Source organism: Bicyclus anynana, chromosome 9, assembly GCF_947172395.1.
Source record: "Bicyclus anynana chromosome 9, ilBicAnyn1.1, whole genome shotgun sequence".
NCBI classification, from domain to species: domain Eukaryota; kingdom Metazoa; phylum Arthropoda; class Insecta; order Lepidoptera; family Nymphalidae; genus Bicyclus; species Bicyclus anynana.
The window spans coordinates 1,829,532-1,850,702 of NC_069091.1; the positions used below are offsets into that span (position 1 = coordinate 1,829,532).

The 21,171-nt window shown below is 37.8% G+C and overlaps 2 protein-coding genes across 4 annotated transcripts in view; one reads left to right on the forward strand and one right to left on the reverse strand.

The window, feature by feature from the left end:
• The first annotated feature begins 6,248 nt into the window (after positions 1-6,248).
• On the forward strand, positions 6,249-8,965 carry LOC112058515 (uncharacterized). The gene is made up of 4 exons (XM_024099399.2): positions 6,249-6,399; positions 6,840-6,932; positions 7,565-7,722; positions 8,359-8,965. The coding sequence occupies exons 1-4, from the start codon at positions 6,288-6,290 to the stop codon at positions 8,521-8,523; spliced, it is 528 nt and encodes a 175-aa protein (XP_023955167.1). The 5' UTR covers positions 6,249-6,287; the 3' UTR covers positions 8,524-8,965.
• Positions 8,966-16,372: 7,407 nt separating this feature from the next.
• The window catches only part of LOC112058501 (integrin alpha-V), a 44,458-nt gene continuing 39,659 nt past the window's right edge, over positions 16,373-21,171 (reverse strand). For 2 of the 3 annotated variants that reach the window (XM_052883473.1, XM_024099379.2), the window contains exons 17-21: positions 20,609-20,671; positions 19,522-19,648; positions 18,622-18,694; positions 17,317-17,434; positions 16,373-16,705 (exon numbers count right to left, since the gene is read on the reverse strand). In XM_052883473.1, coding sequence (XP_052739433.1) covers positions 16,514-16,705; positions 17,317-17,434; positions 18,622-18,694; positions 19,522-19,648; positions 20,609-20,671 — 573 coding nt within the window. In that variant the 3' untranslated portion in view covers positions 16,373-16,513. Of the gene's footprint in view, positions 16,706-17,316; positions 17,435-18,621; positions 18,695-19,521; positions 19,649-19,880; positions 19,999-20,608; positions 20,672-21,171 lie in introns of those variants that run through there. The other variant, XM_052883474.1, reaches the window with a different exon arrangement.

Sequence of the window (21,171 nt, forward strand, 5' to 3'; positions counted from 1 at the left end):
TTTTTTACCCTGTAAAATTTTAATTTCCTCAGTAAGCCAGGGAGCAGGGAGGTGCTTAAGCCGAACAGGACGTATTGGAGCAAGTATTGGAGTAAGTAGTAGGTAAGTAAAATACAACACCAAACTGCTTTAATGATTTTTGACTGTTGCTTTAACCTACCATTACTCATAAACTAATAAATCGAATATTATTACAATTAACATGTCTTTGCAAAAATAAATTATATTAATAACTGAGGTTCATAAAAAAGATTCCAAAGTATTCAAAACCCCCTTTTTTTAGAAAAAAAGAATAATCTGCCATTATATGTTACATTGAGCGGAAAGAAAATGAAAATTAGAAAATTTCCGTTTAGTTCAATAATAAGATATAGATATTATTCGAACAATATTAATCCATTAAAATTGATTAATATTTCAAAGAACAGTTTCAAGATTAAATTACGCTGAAAATTGCAAGAAAACTAATTGAAAATTAAACTGTGAAAGGCGCCGTAAGCCCCGCTGTGCGGTGGATCGGAAACTTTATTGTTTATCGGAACTACAGCTTTTCTACGGTATTAAAATATACTCATATCTATACAGGGTGATTCGGTCTTTAGTGCGGATATTTTTTTTCGTGGTTCTGTATCATTAATAGAATATAAATCTACAAACAGTTCGATACATTTTATGTAATTTTTTTTTTAATTTATGTCTCTAAAATAACAAAATAATGTACATATTATTACTAAACAAGCATAATACAACAACATATATTCAGCTTAAAAGTGATCTGGTGACGTCCTTTAGGTATCAAACAAAAATAAAATAAACGCACAATAGGGTGACCCTAAAATTCTGTTCAAAAGTAAATAACTTTAGCTAACGATAATTTTGTTATTTTTGAGTTAAAAAAAAAAAAGAAAAAATACGTGATCATTAAATTTTGTTTATGTAAAAAATTTCTTCCTGTATAACTATCAGGCCGTCCTCCCGTGGGACTCGTGTTGAATATGTCACCATAAAATTGTAAATACCGTAAAGGTACTGTTACACATACTCTAAAATAGCATGCTAAAAACGTGCTATTAATTATGCTCCATACGAGCATGCTTATCATCAGTTTACATTTGCTAGCAATAAGCGTGCTATTTTTAAGTAAGCTCCTGAATAAGCATGCTCAAAGCAAACATTCCAATTACACGTATGCTAATTTGTATCTATCGCTCTCTGTCTATAGTATCGTGTTAGACAGGGAGAGATGAACGTGAGCAGAATACAGAATGGCAATGCTGATCGACAAGCATACTCAATAAGCAAATCTGTTTAGACGCGCTAAAAACACGCCCCCTTCTACCCACGCAGCAATTAGCATGCTCATAAATTGCACGATTGTTGATTCTTGAGCAAACTCGAAATAAGCATGCTCATTATTAGCATGTTGCGATACACATGCTAATAAGTAGCAACTACTCAATAGTAGCATGCTTTTGTGCTTGAAATGAGCATGTGTAACAGTAGCTCTAAATTTTAATCTATGTCGCGACATTGCGAACTGTCGAAAGATTGTAAACCGCAACATAATGCTTACAATTTAACGTGTTATTCGGAACATTGTAAGGAAGAACGTACAAATATAAAAAAAATGTAACCTAACTCAACTTATTTGGTTTTTGTCTTGGCATTAGATTGATTTGCTCAAAACAAAGAGTAAGTACGAGTCAGTATTTCGTATTTCGTATACGCAAATGAAGGAGAGTGGTTTATTTGCATTGCTTTACATACTGAAGTACACACAAAAGGTAAATATTCATAACCCTTCCATATTTCATGACGTCCCCCTCAAATATGTTATCCCGTGAATATATGGCATTGTGTGAATATGAAATTATATGAATGGCTTATTCATAGGACTTTATCGCTTCAGTTATTTACTTTGATTACTGGAAATGTCATAAGATACAAGACTGACGATCACGTTAACGTAAACGCGAATTTCTTGAATTCGAACAGCGCCATCTATTTTACACTGCCCAAACTCAGTTCAGTGCCACTGCACTACTGCACAACTATTTAAATTCCTTAGAAATTCGCGTTTACGTTAACGAGATAGTAACAGTATGAATTGAAAACTCCCACTAGGCGCACTGTTACCGTAAACGTTACTTTATGAAGCATGACCCTGTACCTACGTTGTGTAAATAAGTTTATTTTTTATTCAAAATGTTTTTTAAGGAACTCATAACTTAAACATGAACTTATAACTCAGCTTTTTAGCTTCGTAGCAACTCTATGTCATTGACATCCGTGTCCCGAAATATATGGATATCAATTAATAAAAGTTTAGTGTTTATATTAATATTATGAAAAATTACAACGTCGTCGTCTGTCGTCCATTTTGTGACGTCACAATGTTATTTGGTGTACTAAACGTCAAACTGTTAACTAATACTTTTGTCAAACGCTCTGTTTGGTTTTGGATAGTAAACGTAACGTCATGAAACAGTTGAAATATAGACCATGATGGCCGACGGCGTTTTGGCTCGTATTGTAAAAAAAATATTTAAAAATTAAAATTTTCATGTAATTATTATTTCAAAAAAATATCTTGATAATATTTTTAAGACGTGATACCGTCATGAAAATTTGAATTTACAAAAAAATATTAAATGATCTTTTGAAATTGATTTAAAAAGTGTCATCACAAAGAGACGCTCCAATTTTATTTACATATATTGATTTAGACTATAGATTTTTACCAGACAGTTTGGGACAGACTTAATATCCTTTTCACGATATGAGACCTAAACAAACATATAATTCAAGAGATGTCTTAAGAATTTTACAAAAAATAAGCGGTAAATATTTATGTACTACCCACTGACGCTAACAAAAACTCAAGATATTGTCATAGATATAGTAAAAATAGATACCCATCGACGGCAACGTACTCTCCGAGCAACTTCGATCAACTTCTCGACTCCGATATGATATCGAGAATTTTTTGGAAGAAACAAAAACTCGACACTATAATTTGGTGACTTGAACCTAGGAGATCGAAATGTACACTTTTTATCTATTAAGTAACCCACTTTACTTGACACGCTGGTTTTTGGTTGCTCTAAGCGTAAGCGTACTCACTAATATCAAATGCTGACACTTGGTGAAGGTACTCAACAGCATGCAATGTATATCTGATGCATTCGGGCAAACCCCAAACTTTACCTCTTTATAATATTAATATAGAAAGATGATCTTAACTAATGTGTATCAATACAAAATGCTCCAAAATGCTTACAAAAAACCTAACTTACGATGTATTCATAAAAAATGCGTTCTGCCAATGCCTTTTTACAACCCCTCATTGGTATAACATTGACACGGACCCTTTTCCAAAACACCCTTATGTAAATGTTCACTACTTTAGCCCTCGAACATTTTCTGCGGATATTGATAAGCCGAAAAAATGTATTGCTTATACAAAAACCACAATGGGTGCAAGGGAGATTTTGTATCCATTATTTTTTTATAGAATTTGCTATCATCGTCATTAGCAGCCGATGGACGTCCACTGCTGGACAAAAGCCTCTTGTATGGACTTACAAACTCTCTTGTGTGGACTCTCTTGTGTGGGCATTCAGTGGCTCCCTGAAAGCAACCCGCTTAACGTCTTCAGTCCATCTAGGTCTATCTAGTGAGGGGTTGACCAACACTGCGCTTTCCGGTTTCCTATTAGCCATATCTTTAATTACAGTTCTAATTCTTTAGTTTTGTTTTAGGTTGGAAGGTATATATCGTTTTTAATGGTAAATAAAGAATTGTCTAGAATTAAACGTATGTTGAGTTAGCCTGTAAGTGGTTTGTACAATGTAGTATATTATTTTTTAATGCATGTTATGTTTAATTAGACATGAGTTTTTCATTGGCTTCTTAATAAATAAATAATAAAATCTTTAAAAAATAACCAATATTCCTGTTCTCCTTCAACTAGTCTAAATCTGCTTAACATTTTCTAAGAAACGAGATGGTCCATTACAAGTTCACTCTTGTTCCCCGTAAAAAGTGAATAAATGTAACTAAATAAAAAGAAATAAATAAAATTAAAACTCAACTTTTTGAGTTATATCAAGATGGCGCCCTTAAAGCAACTATGACTTGACAATTGACAGCAAACGTCAAATCGATTACTGCATTGAAAACGTCATAAATCCGCCATTATTACCCTTAATAGTGTTGCATATTTTTTTGGGAGATAATGAATATTATTTCGAAAGAATTACAGTAAATTCGTAGATTTGTATAATCAAAAATAGTTTAAAAAAATATTTCCGCTAGGATGCAATGACTGGACCTGAGCTCCATAAAATTTTGGACTATCTCCTTTTCAGTAAAAACAATTTGTTGTTGGGAAAGCTATCGGTTTCTTTTTAATGTCATTATCATCCAAATAATGATCGATTCAAAGTCAAACATTTAGTATACATTTACATTTGAGTAGGGTCTTAGCTACAATATTATTGGACCTTTTAAATATTCTTCGACAATAAGTATATTATGGCTATCTGATAAGGTTGACTCACAATAATTATAACTCAATTGTTTAGGTAATCAAATGCTTCTTCACGGGTAAAGTTTCCGTAGGTAATAATCTTCAAATTCAACACTTGTAGTACGTTGCTAATAAATAATTGACCTAAAATAGAGGTTTTGGTCAGGAAGCATGCGGCGGACAAGCCGACAGGCGGACATAGATACCGCGGTTTGGTTAGATGGCTGTGAAATGGTTTTCACATTTCAACCGAATTTGCGCTCACCGCAGATTTATGTTCGTTGAATTTACAGTTAAGTCAAACTATTATGCAACTTAATGAAATGTTATAAAAGAAAGTCGGGTTTGTTACAACACTTATAATTCGAGATCTGCTGGACCGATTTTATTGTTTTTGATTCGTTAGATTTGTCTCCGCCAAGAATTGCAGAAAACATATAACTTACATACCCATTTTTCATGTTCTAAAAAGTGGTCACGTACAAAAAAGTGTTTCGTCGGACTGTTTGTTGTTTAGTGTTTTTTTTTACAAATTCTTAATGTGAGGATGTCAGGCAGGGGATGAGAGTGGGTTGGGTATAGGTTTAAAGGTACTTTAAACCTAAACTCAAGGTCACAAGTCCTGCGACCTGCTCGAGATGTTTCCTCTACTACAAGATGATGGTTGAGACCTTTTTTTTATTTTTTTATAATTCTTTATTTGCAAATTGTTAAATACAGATCTTGATATAAATGTTGGCATACAATTTGCTACAAAATAGCATGCAAATTTAAAAATAATCTTATAACTAAATTACATTGTAATTATTTGTAATTATTGAATTGAATACACTATAATTATTGAAATTTACATAATGACTATGATGTTAAAATTATTAATTTATTATTATGTCCGTTATACGTTAATTATTATTGTTTGTCAGTTAAATAGTCTTTGATAGTGTAATACCGTTTTTTTAACAATAGTTCTTTGATTTTAATTTTAAATAAAGCAACATTTAAATTTCTATCAGCTAATTTTGCTGGTAATTTATTGTAAATTAGAGGTGCCATATGAAAAATGCTATTGCCATATAATGAAGTATTATGATGAGTGAAGCAGATTTTGTTTTTCCTCAGTTCTTTATCTGAATATTTAAATAGGTGTTTATGTAATTTGACAAATACTAAAACCTCGTAAATGTATAAACATGGACAGGTTAGAACTTTAAATTTATCAAAATATGGCTTGCAGGAATCTGTGGGCTTCAAACGGCATATGGATCGTATACATTTCTTTTGGGCTTTAAATACTCTGTCTCGGTCATAAGAATTACCCCAAAAAATAATTCCATATCGTATAGTAGCTGTTACGTAGGCATTGTACGCTACAATTACTGCTGACTGGTTAACTACCTTGGACAACATATATAATGCATATGAAAATCGGCTTAGCTTTAAACATAAATTGTCTATGTGTTTCCACCTTGTTGCGAATACCACTGAACAGTCCCAAATATATCTCAAACACATTTAACAAAATGGCTGACGCTACATCTAAAGTTATCAATTGCCATTAACCTTTTGTAACCTGCGATAAGAATATAATAATAAATATTAAATTTAATACAGTCACAGCAACGATTACACAGTTTCTGCAGATTATCAATTTAATATATTTAATATATATTTATTAATATATTTAAAGTTACGTGTGGAGTGTAATATAAATAAGCATAATAGAGTGATAATAATAATATTAATAGTAATTAGTGCAATGATGGCAAAAGCTCAGTGTATTGGTCAAATTTTATCTATTGTTTTATTTGTTTACGTTTGTGGAGAGTCCGAAAAAGGAAATAATTATGATGCAAATAATGCTTTTAAGGGTAAGTGTTTATTTAGGTGACCAAGCATTTCATAGAAAATATTTAACATTTCGATTCACAAACGACTTTCAGCAATATTTGTAAATCATTCAAACTTCGTGTAGTTGAGTAATATTTTATTTATAACACATTTTCTTGTAAAGTATAGCTCTTATTTCACCAATTTCAATATTGTAATGTAGCATATTATGCACATGTGCCGTAAAGTAATGTAAATCACACGTGTGCTGTATATAAAACGTTTATCATCCGTCTAAAAACGAAAAATTTTTAAGCTACTCTAAGCCTCGTCCCCGAAAAATCATACTTACAAGCGTATCAAAATTTCAAACAGGCAAAGATGCAAATTCATTTTCAGAAAGTGTGTTCAAAGTGTGTTTCCTCGCAAATGTCATAAAACGTCGTATGTTTATATGTAATTATTTATTTTGAATTTCTAGCTCAAAATTACGATGAAATAGATCCAGTCATAGATATGTTGCTGAATGGTGAATATGATGCGAATAATAACTTGGAGAATAAAACATTTCAAGGTAAAGTAGTCAATAGTTTGAAATATAACCTCATTTACACCTATCAAAACATGTAGAGGCGCTCTGCACGTCTCGATACTGTCCAAATGTCACCTTAATGGCTCCATGGAAGATCAGCGATATTTCAATTATTGTTTTTCTCCTTCCGTTTTTGTGACGGTATTCTGAATAAACTTTTCTTTTTTTTTTCTTCTTTTTTTCATTAAAATAAATTATTAAATAAAGTAAAGCACTGATTAACTAACTTAAAAAAATAATTAAGAGGAGTAGGTAAAGTCAGAGATGACGACACATCGAAGTTAGTCCGCCACGCTGGCCCAATGCGGATTGGCAGACATCACACGTAGAGAATTAGGAAAATTCTCAGGTATGCACGTTTCCTCACGATGTTTTTTCTTCACTCGTTCTATAATCTATACTAATATTATAAAGCTGAAGAGTTCGTTTGTTTGCATGAACGCGGTAATGTTAAAAACTGCTGGTCCGATTTGAAAAATTCTTTCATTGTTAGATAGCCCGTTTATCGAGGAAGGCTATAGGCTATATATTATCCCCGTATTCCTACGGGAACGGGAACCACGCGGGTGAAACCGTGCAGAGTCAGCTAGTACTTAGTAAAATATTGTTTACAGATGTTGTAGAGGACGAACCAGTGTTGCTATACCCCGACGGTGTGTGGAAGTGTGGCAACTGCACGGACTCGGACAAAATGGATCTATTGTACTCCGAAGTTTACGAACGCGATGTTAATTACGATGAATATGCAGAGGAACTAAATATGGAAATACAGGTATACAAATCAGAAATGAGGAGATCCGCAGAAGAACCAAAGTCACCGACATAGCTCAACGAGTAGCGAAGCTGAAGTGGCAATGGACGGGGCACATACTTCGAAGAGCCGATGGACGTTGGGGTCCCAAAGTGCTGGGATGGCGACCCCGCACTAGTAAGCGCAGTGTCGACCGACCCCCCACCAGGTGGACTGACGACATCAAGCGAGTCGCAGGGATTCGCTGGATGCAGGTGGCTCAGTATCGTGATGTTTGGAAGTCCCTACAAAAGGCCTATGTCCTGCAGTGGACGTCCATCGGCTGATACGATGATGATGATGATGAGATATACAAATACGTTTTGTTAATTTATGAATTAAGTTAGGCCACGATCCGGGGAACATTTTTACAATCGATAACTATCAAGCTAATAACTGTTTTACTTAAGAAAAATCTTAATTTTGCTAGCTAGCAGGGGTATTACTACTATGGAATAAGAAAATCTTGCTTAGGAGTGATCTTTCTCTTTTATATCTATTTAAATTACTTGGCACTAGTTGAAAATTTTTTTTTTGGGTTGGTTCAGGATTCAAGCCAAACAAGGCACATCATCGAGGCATAGTAAATATTGCTATTATATCTGTATATTGTTACAGATTGGGTTATCTTTGAATAACATGAAATGCATCACGGTAAAAGCGGAAGAAGATACAGACGTGAGGATAGTTAGTGGCGCTTGCTCGGGAGAGCAAGCGACCTTAGGTCTGCTTAGAGCCATCCATTGTGTTATATCCGTTTATGGATACGAGCAACATGGCTGAAAGATAAAAAAATTTGGAAAACCCTAGAATAACAATTATTTTTTTATTGTTTATCTACTGACTCACTTTAAGTAGGTTTTTATAATTTAAGATCTGTAAAGTTATAGATTATGTGTATGTCTTCAATAATTATTTTTTAATAAATTGATAGATTTAAATAATTGAAGGAAAAGGTAAGTATGGAAACCCCTACTGATGATAATGATTTATTTACTACTAGCATACTCCCGCGAACTTTCAAACTCTATTTCACTCCATTCTATTTATATTTTCGCATTTAGTAAATAGTCCACTAATTCTCTCCAACAAAAAAATTACAATATATCTTCAATGTACTAAATCGGACCTCTTACAGTTTTATTATAAGTGATATATTTTTCACATACTTTTAGGTTTTTCCTTTAGTTATCCTTTTGTCTCTGTAACTAATTTATATTAATATAATAAACTAGCGGACGCCCGCGACTTCGTCCGCGTAAAAATTGATGTAAACTTCTCTACCTCTACCTTACCCTGCTCATAAACCTACCCAACCCTACCCTACCCTACCCCTACCTTACTCCTACCCTACCGCTAACGCTAACCCTTCCCTCCCCCCACCTACCCTAACCCTACCCGTAACCTATCCATACCATATCCTACCCTACTCCTAATCTACCCCTACCCTACCCCTACCTTACTCCTACCCTACCGCTAACCCTAACCCTTTCCTACACCTACCTTATCCCTACCCTAACCCTACCCTACCCGTACCCTACCCCTACCCTACCCTACCCCTATCCTACTCCTGCCCTATACGTTCCATATCCTTCCCCTATCTCTACCTTGCCCCTACCCTACACTACTCCTACCTTATCCGTACCCTACCCTACCCTACCCTACACTTTCCCTAAATTACCCCTACCCTACCCCTCTAATTACCTCTATCCTACCCCTTCCCCACCTCTATCCTATCCCTACCCTCAGCAAAATTGGTCCAGCCTTTTGTGCGTGGTGCAATGACCAAAAGACTATAATTTCCCAAGCGAGTTCTATGCTAATACTATAAAGAGGTATAGTTTGTGTGGTTGTCGGGGGTAATCTCTGGATCTACTGGACCGATTTGGAAAATTCTTTTACCAATAGAAAGCTACATTATTTGCGAGTGTCATAGGCTATGTTTGGTCCTCATATTCATACGGGAACGGGAACCACGTAATTGAAACCGCGGGGCGTCATATAGCGGCATTTCTGCGACTTTCAGAAATTTTGTATTATCTCCGAAACTATATAACTAATTAACATACTGTAAAGGGCAAATCTTATCTCTATAATATCCTTGTGATTATTAAATAATTTATTTTGATAAGGATTTAAGTTTAGTTGTGTAAATAATGACGTAAACCTTAGTTTAAAATTTAAATAATTTATTAAAGTACTAAAGGTACTATATCTGCTAAAATATAAAAGATAGATATATGGTGTCGCGGACTTTTTTGTAGAACTTTTAAAGGTTCAAAAAGCCTCCATACATTTATTTCAGTTATACGCAATGGTTGAGGCAGCGCATGCGAATAAGTAAGTTTTTCGGTCTGACCTGTAAGAGAAAACCCGCGATATCTCAATAGTTATATATGATAGAAATATAAAATATAGCCTATAGCACTCCCCGATAACGTAGCATTCTACTGGTGAAAGAATTTTTAAAATCGGTCCAGTAGTTCCGAAGATTACCCAATTTCAAAAAATTGTTACAAACTTACAAACTTACAAACTTTACCTCTTTATAATATTAGTATAGATGTAAAAGTGTGTGTTTTGATCTGTCTGTTTATTTGTCCGTCTTTGACGGAAAAACGGAGCGTTAGAGGAGGGAGAGTTTTTTTTTTTTTTTACGTTATATAGGCTAGCGCTTGGCAGCAATCATGCTTCACAGTAAGCGATGATGCAGCCTAAGGTGGAACGCGCTTGCCTAGAAAATGCCTATTCACTCTTAACTTGAATATACCCATGTTGTAGGTGGTAGGGAAAACGGAAGCTGGAAGGGCATTCCATAATTTCGCAGTGCGGATCAGGAACGAAGAACCGAAACGCTTCGTACGAGTCCAGGGGACATCAACTACGTATGGATGCAGACCTCTGCGATGCCTGGCAGTTCTATGGTAAAAAGGTGAAGAGGGAACTAGATCGAAAAGTTCCTGAGCGCACTCTCCGAAATAAATCCTGTAGAACACCGACAGACAGGCAACTTTTCGGCGATGCTCCAATGATTGCAATTTCGCATTAGTTAGCGCCTCGTTACCGATGAGCCTTCTAGCTCGGCGATCCACCGAGTCCAGAGCAGCAAGCTGGTATTTGGCCGATCCATCCCATAAATGGGAGCAGTACTCCATGCACGAACGAACCTGAGCTTGGTAAAGAGTAAGAAGCTGTTCCGGCGTGAAGTAGCGCTTCACCTTATTTAGGATACCGAGCTTCTTACCAGCTGTTTCTGCTTTGGACTCAATGCATTCTCCAAAGTTGAGCTTGGACGATATTGTAATACCTAGAAGCTCAATACTGTCGGTGATCGGAACAGGTGTATTCCGGAAAGTAGGAGTAAACTGGAATGGACTCCTTTTCGCAGTGAATAAACACGCCTGTGTTTTGGTAGCATTAAATTTGACTAGATTGGCGTCTCCCCAGTCGGACACCTTGTTTAAGGTCAAATTGACACATTCTACCAATGTCTTTCTTTGCTCAAGGGTCTCAGCTCCACTAGCGCGAGGACTGGACATATATCTATCCGTTACAGTGCTGTCGTCGGCATACCCAAATAAACCTGGCTTGAGCAGGTCGTTTATGTGCAGCAGGAAGAGTGTAGCGGAGAGAACTGATCCCTGAGGAACTCCGGCATTGATTGCCATTGGATCAGACGAGCTGCTGTCTACGACAACTCGAAATGATCGTTCACTCAGGATATCTGATATCCAGCGACATAGGCTAGAGGGAATCCCGTAGGCAGGAAGTTTACTTAAAAGGCCATCATGCCAGACCCGGTCAAAAGCCTTCGAGACGTCTAGTGAAACTGCGAGCGCTTCACCATGCTTCTCGATGGCTTCACCCCAGATGTAAGTGGCATACACTAGAAGATCATCTGTCGAACGGTTGCGACGAAAACCGTACTGATGGTCCGACATGAGATCATTTTGCTCGAGGTATGCCAGGAGCCTGTTGTTCAATACACGTTCCATACTTTTACAAAGTATGGAAGTGATTGCAATAGGTCTGTAATTGGCCGGGTCGGCACGGCTTCCCTTTTTTGGTACAGGTTGTACATTAGCAACCTTCCAAGCCTTCGGAACCTGAGCAGACTTGAGGGAGAGACGGAACAGGCGAGTTAAAACAGGAGACAACTCAGGGGCACATGTTTTCAATAAAATTGCTGGTATTCCATCAGGACCACTAGCCTTATTCACATCCAAGCTGCGGAGCACCTTCAAAACCTCACATTGGCGTATGCGAATCTCTGGCATGACAGTGTCGCATGATGGTATGTTTGGAGGGGAGGTGCTCCCAGCATTGAGCTGTGAATTTTCCGCAAAAAGAGTCGCTAAGATGTTAGCCTTGTCTTTTGAGGTGAAAGCCAGCGATCCATCCGGTTTCAGCAAGGGTGGAAGCGAAGGACGACAGAAGTTGGTTTCAACCGATTTCGCAAGAGACCAAAAAGCTTTGCTACCCCGTGGATAAGATGCTAATTTGGCCCCAATGCGGTTGGTACGGTTGAAACGAGCCTTCTTTAGAACCTTCTTGTAGGACTTGGCAGCTAAGTTGAATGCTCTCTTCTTTGCAGAGATATCCGGAGCTTTAGTGGTACGTGCTTCAGCCCACGCTGCAAACGCTGAGTTTTTAAGAATTTCAGCATCAGCGCAAGCAGAGTTATACCACCGAGGAACCTTGCCATCCAGAGATATGTCAGCGTATGGAATAAAAAATTCCATACCCTGACGTATCACCTTTGATATAGCTTGTTCGCAGCTCGACGGATCATTAGAAGAGAAGCATATCTGCCGCCAAGGGTAAGATGCAAAGAAGTGCCGCATCTCACCCCAGTCTGCCGACTTAAACCGCCATACCCGCCTAGTACCGGCAGAGCCAGACTTTGGAGGGTAATACATTGAGACCGACTTGACCACACAGTGATCGGATGTGCCAAGGGGTGCGGCAACTGACACTGTAATCTGGTCTGGGTCGGAAGTCAGCAGAAGGTCCAGACAATTAGGTGTGTGACCTTCAATGTCGGGTATCCGCGTCGCTTCATGGACTAGCTGAGAGAGACCTAATGACAAGGAGAATTTAAGAGCCTCTCTTCCAGCGTGGTCTGTAGTCTGGTATGGGAACAGCCAGTCTTGGTGATGGGCATTAAAGTCCCCCAGAAATACTATTTGAGCAGCTGGATACCGACGCTGGGCAATGTCAGCCGTCTGGGTAAGATATTGAAACATCCGAGTTGTCTCCTGATCACCGGTATGCGACCTATAGATGCAAGCATACACGATCTGCTCCATGCCCATATCCAATAAGCACCACAAGATGGAGAAGTTGGGCACCTCCAAGTTACGGAGACGTCGGCAACAGATGTCATTACGAGCAAACAAGCACACCCCAGCGTGAGATTTAAAATTGTGTTCCAACGCATATCCCGGGTAATGCAGGTACGCTGCATCTGCTGGACTACTGATTTGCGTCTCCGTCAAGAAGAATAAATTCGGCCTCTCAGTCTCAAGATGATGATGGACTGCAACGAGATTAGAGTGCAATCCCCTTATATTAGTGAGATGCACTTTGAGAGAGAGGGGGTGCAACCGCTGAACAAATTTACTCTTCTTTTTCTTGTGCTGCATAATTATGAAGTGAATAGGGTAAAGGAAGTGGAAGTTGTACGAGGCTCTGCAATCATAGACTCCACAATCTGATAAAAAAGATACACTAATGAAAGGCTCGAATGGAGACTGCGGGGACGCCCGAACCCCCCTGGAACTCGCCATCGGACCCTCTCTCCGGACGCCAACCGGCACGATGGATGCCATTCCAGGATTTTTCGCTAGTTGGCGGGGCAGCCTTTCGTAGGTGGCTAACCTACAATTGGGCCCCCTACTAACTGCGGTCGGCCAGCGGAGAACCGTGCTTCGGATCCCGCTACCCTCCAAATCGAGACTTCCGGTGCATCTATTCCACAGATCAGGTTCTGTCACAGAAAGCAGAGCTACTGTACAGACCCAATTCCTTATGACGGCTTTTGCGACCAACGCGCCGGAACACGACTAATCGTAACAGTTACCTGCCATAATCAGTCATTTGGCGACGCGGCTTTGATCGCAGGGTGGTTTTTCAAGCCACGACCGAAGTCTACCACCTCATAAAGTGACATAGGCTAATTTTTGTCTCTTTCTAACTTTTCCTAAATCCCTAAAATGGAGGGTGGACGTTTCTATAGATCATTGTGCAGTTTTCAGGGTAGGGCAGGGATAGGGGTAGGGTAGGATTAAGGTAGAGGTAGGGAAGAAGCACGCATAACTCTAAGCAAAGCTTGACCAGGTCCACTAGTAAATAATAAATGATATCTCGTACATATGTGTTTTCCACAATCGCATATGATTGTATATTCTGTACGGTATTTCCGTTATCAATATTATTTTGTATTTCCCTTGGTATTTTCCAATTCTGCTATCATTAATATCCAAGTCAATGATTCCACAATGAATTTACGGTCGAGTGATTTGTATAAACTGCAGTGGCGCAAAAATGCAGCAAACTATTTTCAACAGTGCAATATTCCTTGTTTAATCTGCATCAGCAGAAGCTGGATCACCTGCCAAGTACTTGAGAGACTATAGTTGGCATAGACTGCGGTTTTAGACCGAGTATTGCATTTCTATTTTTTTTTTACTAAAACGAAGAGTTATTGTTATAAAAACTCTTAATAGTATATTATGATATAAGTGCAGTAAGTTGAAAATTACAGCCAAGGCGATATTGCAGCTCGAGCCAAAGGCGAGAGCTATAAATAAGGAAGCAGAGGCTGTAATTATCAAAGCGCACGTATGTCATATGACGATTTATACAACACTAGCGGACGCCCGCGACTTCGTCCGCGTAAATTTCGATGTCAACTTTACTACTACCCCTACCCTACCCTACCCTTACCCTACCACTACCCCAACCTACCCTACCCCTACCCTACCCTCACCATACGCCTACCCTACCCCAAACCTACCCCTACCCTAACCCTACCTTTCCTACCCCTACCCCCATCCTACCCCTACCCTCCCCGTACCCTATCCCTTTCCTACCCCTATCCCACCCGTACCCCTATCTCACGCCTACCCTACCCCTACCCTACCACTTCCCTTTCCTACCCCTATCCCACCCGTACCCCTATCTCACGCCTACCCTATCCCTACCCTACCACTTCCCTATCCTACCCGTACCTCTACCCTACCACTATCCTACCTCTACCCCTACCCTACCACTACCCTAAACCCGGCCCTAAACCTACCCTACCCCTACGCTTCCCTACCCGTACCCTACCCTACCCTGTAACTTCTCTATCTTACTCCTACCCTTAGCAAAATCGGTCCAGTCCTTCGAGAGTCATGGTGGTATGACCAAGAGAAATAGAGACTTCTATGCTAATAATATAAAGAGGTAAAGTTCGTGTGGTTGTAGGAGGTAATCTCTGGATCTACTGGACCGATTTGGATAATGGTTTTACCAATAGAAAGCTACATTATTTGCGAGTGTCAAAGGCTATGTTTGATCCCCATATTCACACGGGAACGGGAACTACATAAATGAAAGCGCCGGGCGTCATATAGCGGAATTTCTGCGTCTTTTAGAAATTTTGTATTATCTCCGAAACTATTTAAGTAATTAACATACTGTAAAGGGCAAATCTTATCTCCATAATATCCTTGTGATTATTAAATAATTTATTTTAATAAGGATTAAAGTTTAGTTGTATAAATAATGACGTAAACCTAAGTATATAAAATTAATAATTTTTAAAACACAAAAGGTACTATATCTGCTAATATATAGAAGATAGATATATGGTGTCGCGGACTTTTTTGTAGAACTTTTAAAGATACATAAAGTCTCCATACATTAATTTCAATTTTACACAATAGTTAAGGCAGCGCATGCGAATAAGTCTGTTTAAGAGGATTTTCAGTCCGACCTGTATGACAAAAACTGTGATAACTCGGCTAATATAAATGATACCAATATAAAATATAGCCTATAGCACTCCTCGATAATTTAGCATTCTACTGGTGAAAGAATTTTTAAAATCGGACCAGTAGTTCCGAAGATTACCCCATTTAAAAAATGTGACAAACTTACAAACTTACAAACTTTACCTCTTTATAATATTAGTATAGATTTGCGAGGAAACACACTTTCTGAATACGAATTTGCATCTTTGCCTGTTTTCCTTATGATGACATTTTGAAACGCTTGTAATTTTTGCACAGATAACGAATGCGCACACCAGCGTTTATTTTTTTTTTGATACGGATATAGATAAATGGTTGACATTAATTGTCAAAATTATTAAAATAAAAGAATTAAATGGGTTTTTATTATATTTTATCTCAAAAACTTAATTTTGTTCATAAAATGTTGACCACTTTTCTGTCAAAAAAGTACCGTTCATATTAAGACGGATGACAATGGTTTTATATTACATTACGGCACATGTGGCACGGGAACCATAGATTTTTCCGAGATAAAAAGTAGACTATATGTTAATCCAGAGTAAAATCTATTTCCATTCCAAATTTCAGCCAAATCGGTTCAATAGTAGCGGCGTTAAAGAGTAACAAACATCCAAACTTTCGCGTTTATAATTTTAGTAGGATATTTTACTAAATATTACCAGGTAATAAAATAATTAAATTAAAACGCTATAATGTGTCCATTTTCTTGTAACAGCATTGGTGACTCACGGCCCAGAATGGTTCACAAGTCACTATAACCATTCATCACCAGTCAGTAACTCTTGTGATGATGCAACCTTGAAGCTCGGTTCCTCAGTAGCGATAATTTCTTCTGTATCCGAACTCTGGGCTTCATTCAAGTTCGTACTAGATGTAATCGCTCCATTGGTTTCATGATTTAGCCTGTTGAAGTTTTCTGTTCGATTTCTTGTGAAAAATCCATACTAGAATAAAGAAAAAATTGCATGTGATTCATAAATCTGAATAATGCATACAAATAACGTCACGATAAATTTAGACTATTGAACAAATCTTGCAGTTTTCACTAATATATATTATATATTGATGTAGGTATAGAGGAAGGTGTTGGTATATAGTTTGTAAGACTTTGTTGATTTTAACGGGATGAAAATACTTAACAACATGCAAGGTATCCTTAGTTAGGTATCTCATCAACCCCCTAGCCAAGTGGCAGGTCGATTCTCTTTCTACAATCGCTAACTTTCTACAATAACAAATGACCTATATTGCTTCTGCAATTATAGGCGAATTAAAAATTTGCACAGATTTCTTATTCCGGTATCACCACTTTAGTACGGCACTAGGTTTTTCGACATTTATTTTTAACCATCTTTAACACTATAACATAGTCGTAATTCCTCATTTGTACCTGAGATATTCCATTCACTCACGTACTCACTTGTACCGCTCAGAAATTACGGCATAGTGCTCAGAGTTATTTTTCGAGTAACAGCCATAGACGCGTTATTCAATTTTTTTTCCAAGGGCTTGTAGTCTAATAATGATTATGCTTAAACCTGAACTAAGTACTTACTTTGTATAAAACTAATATTATTACTGCTAGCAAAAGAATTCCTGCAAAACCTCCTGCTATGTAGGGCCAAATAGGCGGCGCCGGTTCTAATACTAGAGTAGTTGTTATATATTCAGTCCTGAAAAAGGGAAAATGTTTTGAAACTAGTATACCGAGATAAGTTCATTAATTTTAAAGCCACACTCTCCTCAGGTCAGGCAACCTTTTTTTAGGAGAGAGAGGGATTATGGATCTTACAGATCGTGCGCTGTAGCATGGTATGGGTGACAGTTGCCTGCATAATGTTCATAATACGTACTATTATCGTGAATCGTGGCGATTTTCAACAGTGAAACGAATAGTCACCCGCACCATGCTACATCGCTTGAACTACAGACGCGGCACAAACCGGGGCGGTGGTTATAATTTTATATTTCGAACACTATCATTAACGACCATTATGATTAACGGATACTATCAGGTGTTAGGGATAAAAACCGTGACAAACGGCTTATCGTACTCTCCAAGGCACGGGGATGTAAAAACACCAACTCCGGGCTGAGAATTTTATACATACAGCTGACGCCGCGCGGTTTCACCCGCGAGGTTGTTCCCGTAGGAATACAGGCATAATATATAGCCTATAGCCTTCCTCGATAAATAGGCTATCTAACACTGAAAGAATTTTTCAAATCGCACCAGCAGTTCCTGAGATTAGCGCGTTCAAACAAACAATCAAACATCAGCTTTACAATACTAGTATAGATAAAGAATACAATAAGGAACTTAAGCTAACTTATCCTAATAGCTATACAAATCATCCCCACAGGAATAGATTAGATTTTGTTTGAAGTAACAGGATCTCAGTATCTCTGTCTAGTTCCACAGACTCGATTCGAATCCCAGAACCTCGTGATCCCAAACCTTATAGGCTAACCAATAGACCTGGGCTTCTCAAAGTGGGGTACGCGAACCGCTAGGGGTTCGCCATTTGACGGCAGGGGGTTCGCGACAAGATTTACGTAATGGTGGCTTGATATTATACCTAGCCAAAATAAGGTTAAAATTGTCCAAAATTACTCCTAACATTGAATTCATTTGCGACAAGAAACAAGCACAGCCATCACATTAAATTACAAATACATTTATTTTGGTAGTGTGTGACCTTTTATTCAAATAAAAACCTTATTTTCTTCAACAGTCAAATGATTTTTTTGGGGGGGGTGTCCATTAGGTGTGCAATAGACGAACAGTAGCACAGAAACAATGTACGTACAAGTAACAGTAGTTCGAGTTAAATATTACCATAATTAAAAATTAACATACTTATTTTGTCCATTCAGGTTTATCACAATGGTTGTTGAAATGTTGAACTCGCTGTATTCTTCTAAAAGTTTACCTGAAAAATCCATGTCAAACACTAAAACAATACCTAAAATATCATATTCCTGAAGAATTTTTCAAATAGCATAGTCCCCTGTATGACGTTCATAATTATACGCGCCTACTATTATGGTGAATTGCTGCAAACTTTCAAGAGTGAAACGAACTGTCACCCGCACCATCCTACATCAACCGAACTTTAAGCTATTCTGTTGATGGACCCAAAAATGGTCCACTTCTGATAAACACAAACCTAACAAACAGGTTAAGTTATAATTAGCTTCATCATTAACAATCCATATTCGGCTAACTAATGAGCACAAGTCTCCTCTCAGAAGGAGAGGAGAGGGGTTAGACTAATAGCGTACCACGCTGGCCCAATGCGGACTGTTAGACCTCACACGTAGATAATTAAGAACATTCTTAGCTATGCAGGTTTCCTCACGATGATTTTTCTTCACCGTGAGACACGTGATATTTAATTTCTTAAAATGCACATAACTGAAAAGTTGGAGGTGCGTGGGCTGGACTGGATTCAAACCTTCGTCTATCTCAAATCGAAGGCAGAGTAACCACTAGGCTATCATGGATCTTTGAATCAGACCTTGGCTGAGTTTTGTGGGCTCATCTGGGACCAAGGCGCATTTGGAATCCTCGTAACTTTAATTTTAAGTTTTCGACTATTATTACCTCCATCAGATTAAAATAAATTAAGTCCTGAACTTTCAAAAGTGCTTGTAAACTAAGCCTTATTGAAATAAATGAATTATTTTAAACAAATTAAATTTTTTTTTTTTGGAACAAACAACTCCAAATTGGAAGTGAGATGAACATTTATATTACCGTATAGACCCATATCAAAGCGCAGCGGAAGAACTATGGGCATAGATACTTGTACAGGAAGGTCCCAAGTACATTCCAAGCTTGGACCTAACTCCTGGCATCCTTTGATTTGACTTGACAGATTCGTCTGTAAAAAAAAATCTTTTAAGAAAAATTTAGAAGTGGATTAAAAAAAAGATAAGAAAAACCAATGTTGAACACAGGTTTCCATATTTGCCAGGAAAGCTTAATTAACAAATCAAACTGTAACTCAAATAACCCAGAATGGCAGAGAATACCTTGAGCAGCCCCGTGGGCTTGAGACTCCTGGTGCAGGTTTAAGGAACCCCTTGCGACTTGCCAACACTCATCATTCACTACTCAAGTCATTCTTCCTGCCTATCCCAAATAACCCATGAAGGATTGGAAAAGTTGTGGACGGGTCGAACGCCACAAGATCACTGACGCCGACCGTACGGCGAGCGCCTTATACCGCACCTACTTAACAAATGGAAGACGATTATTCCATCTCAAAATGCGATTAAAACTGAATTACTAAATCAGCAGACTAAAGTGGAGGCAGGGTGCCTCACTCTAGTCAAGTGTACCGGCCATGCGCCATTTGGAGTTACATGATCATTTCATATTGACCGATCGCCACCACGTCGATTATGGTGGTAACGTTTTACAATCTTAATTACTTAAAGAGTAAATAATCAAAACCTAATTACATGCAAACTTGATTCTAAATTTATTAAATTAATTAACATAGATTTTGCTGACCGTTACAACAGCAAAATCGCAACATAGAACTTAAAGAGTTTCTTTTCTACTGCTGTCACCTGTCTGTTACTTGAGAAACAAAATTTATTAATTAAATCAAAACGAAACACTATTTTGATTGCAAAATCATTAGATTACTAGATAATAAGTCGATTCGAAATAACTCAAGAGTAAACATGATAATTATTACGTTTGAGGTTATAGATTTTTCAGTGAGCCAAGCTTCCACGGCGACATATATAATAATTAATATAGCCTATAGAAAACGTAGCTGAAATGGTGGAAGAATTATTGAAATCTGTCGAGTAATTTTTTAATAACTTACATTCTCATGTAGAAGAACTTGAACCGGCAACCGAAACCAATCTGAAGGGCCAAAGTTGGTAACCTGTAAAAAATATAAAATTAACATCAGCTCGATCTATACATTTAAAGTATTTATAACTATACATTAATTTATTATATTCCTCATCATCCTTAGCGACGATCATCATCATGACGCCCACCGTGAAACCGTCCTCCCGTTAGTAGTGTAAAGCCTTAAATTGGTAAAATTATTTTCAAAATCGGTTCTGTAGTTCCAGAGATCACCATATGTTGGTCCCTAATCTACAAGGACGGAGGCAAATACTACAAGGACGGAGGCCTAGCCGTTGGTGGCTGGTATAATCATTATTTGAATTGAAACTAAAATTTCATTTCAATAAAACATTTACAATTTTTTTTTTATTCTTTACAAGTTAGCCCTTGCCTTCCATCTTAGACTGCATCATCACTTACCATCTCACCTGATGGTAAGTGATGATGCAGTCTAAGATGGAAGCGGGCTAACTTGTTAGGAGGAGGATGAAAATCCACACCCCTTTCGGTTTCTACACGGCATTGTAC

Coding starts and splice junctions, on each gene's coding strand:
- LOC112058515 (XM_024099399.2), top strand. CDS start 6,288: ATGATGGCAAAAGCTCAGTGTATTGGTCAAATTTTATCTATTGTTTTA. Junction 6,933..7,564: donor GGAGAATAAAACATTTCAAG/GTAAAGTAGTCA, acceptor TATTGTTTACAG/ATGTTGTAGAGGACGAACCA. Junction 7,723..8,358: donor AACTAAATATGGAAATACAG/GTATACAAATCA, acceptor ATATTGTTACAG/ATTGGGTTATCTTTGAATAA.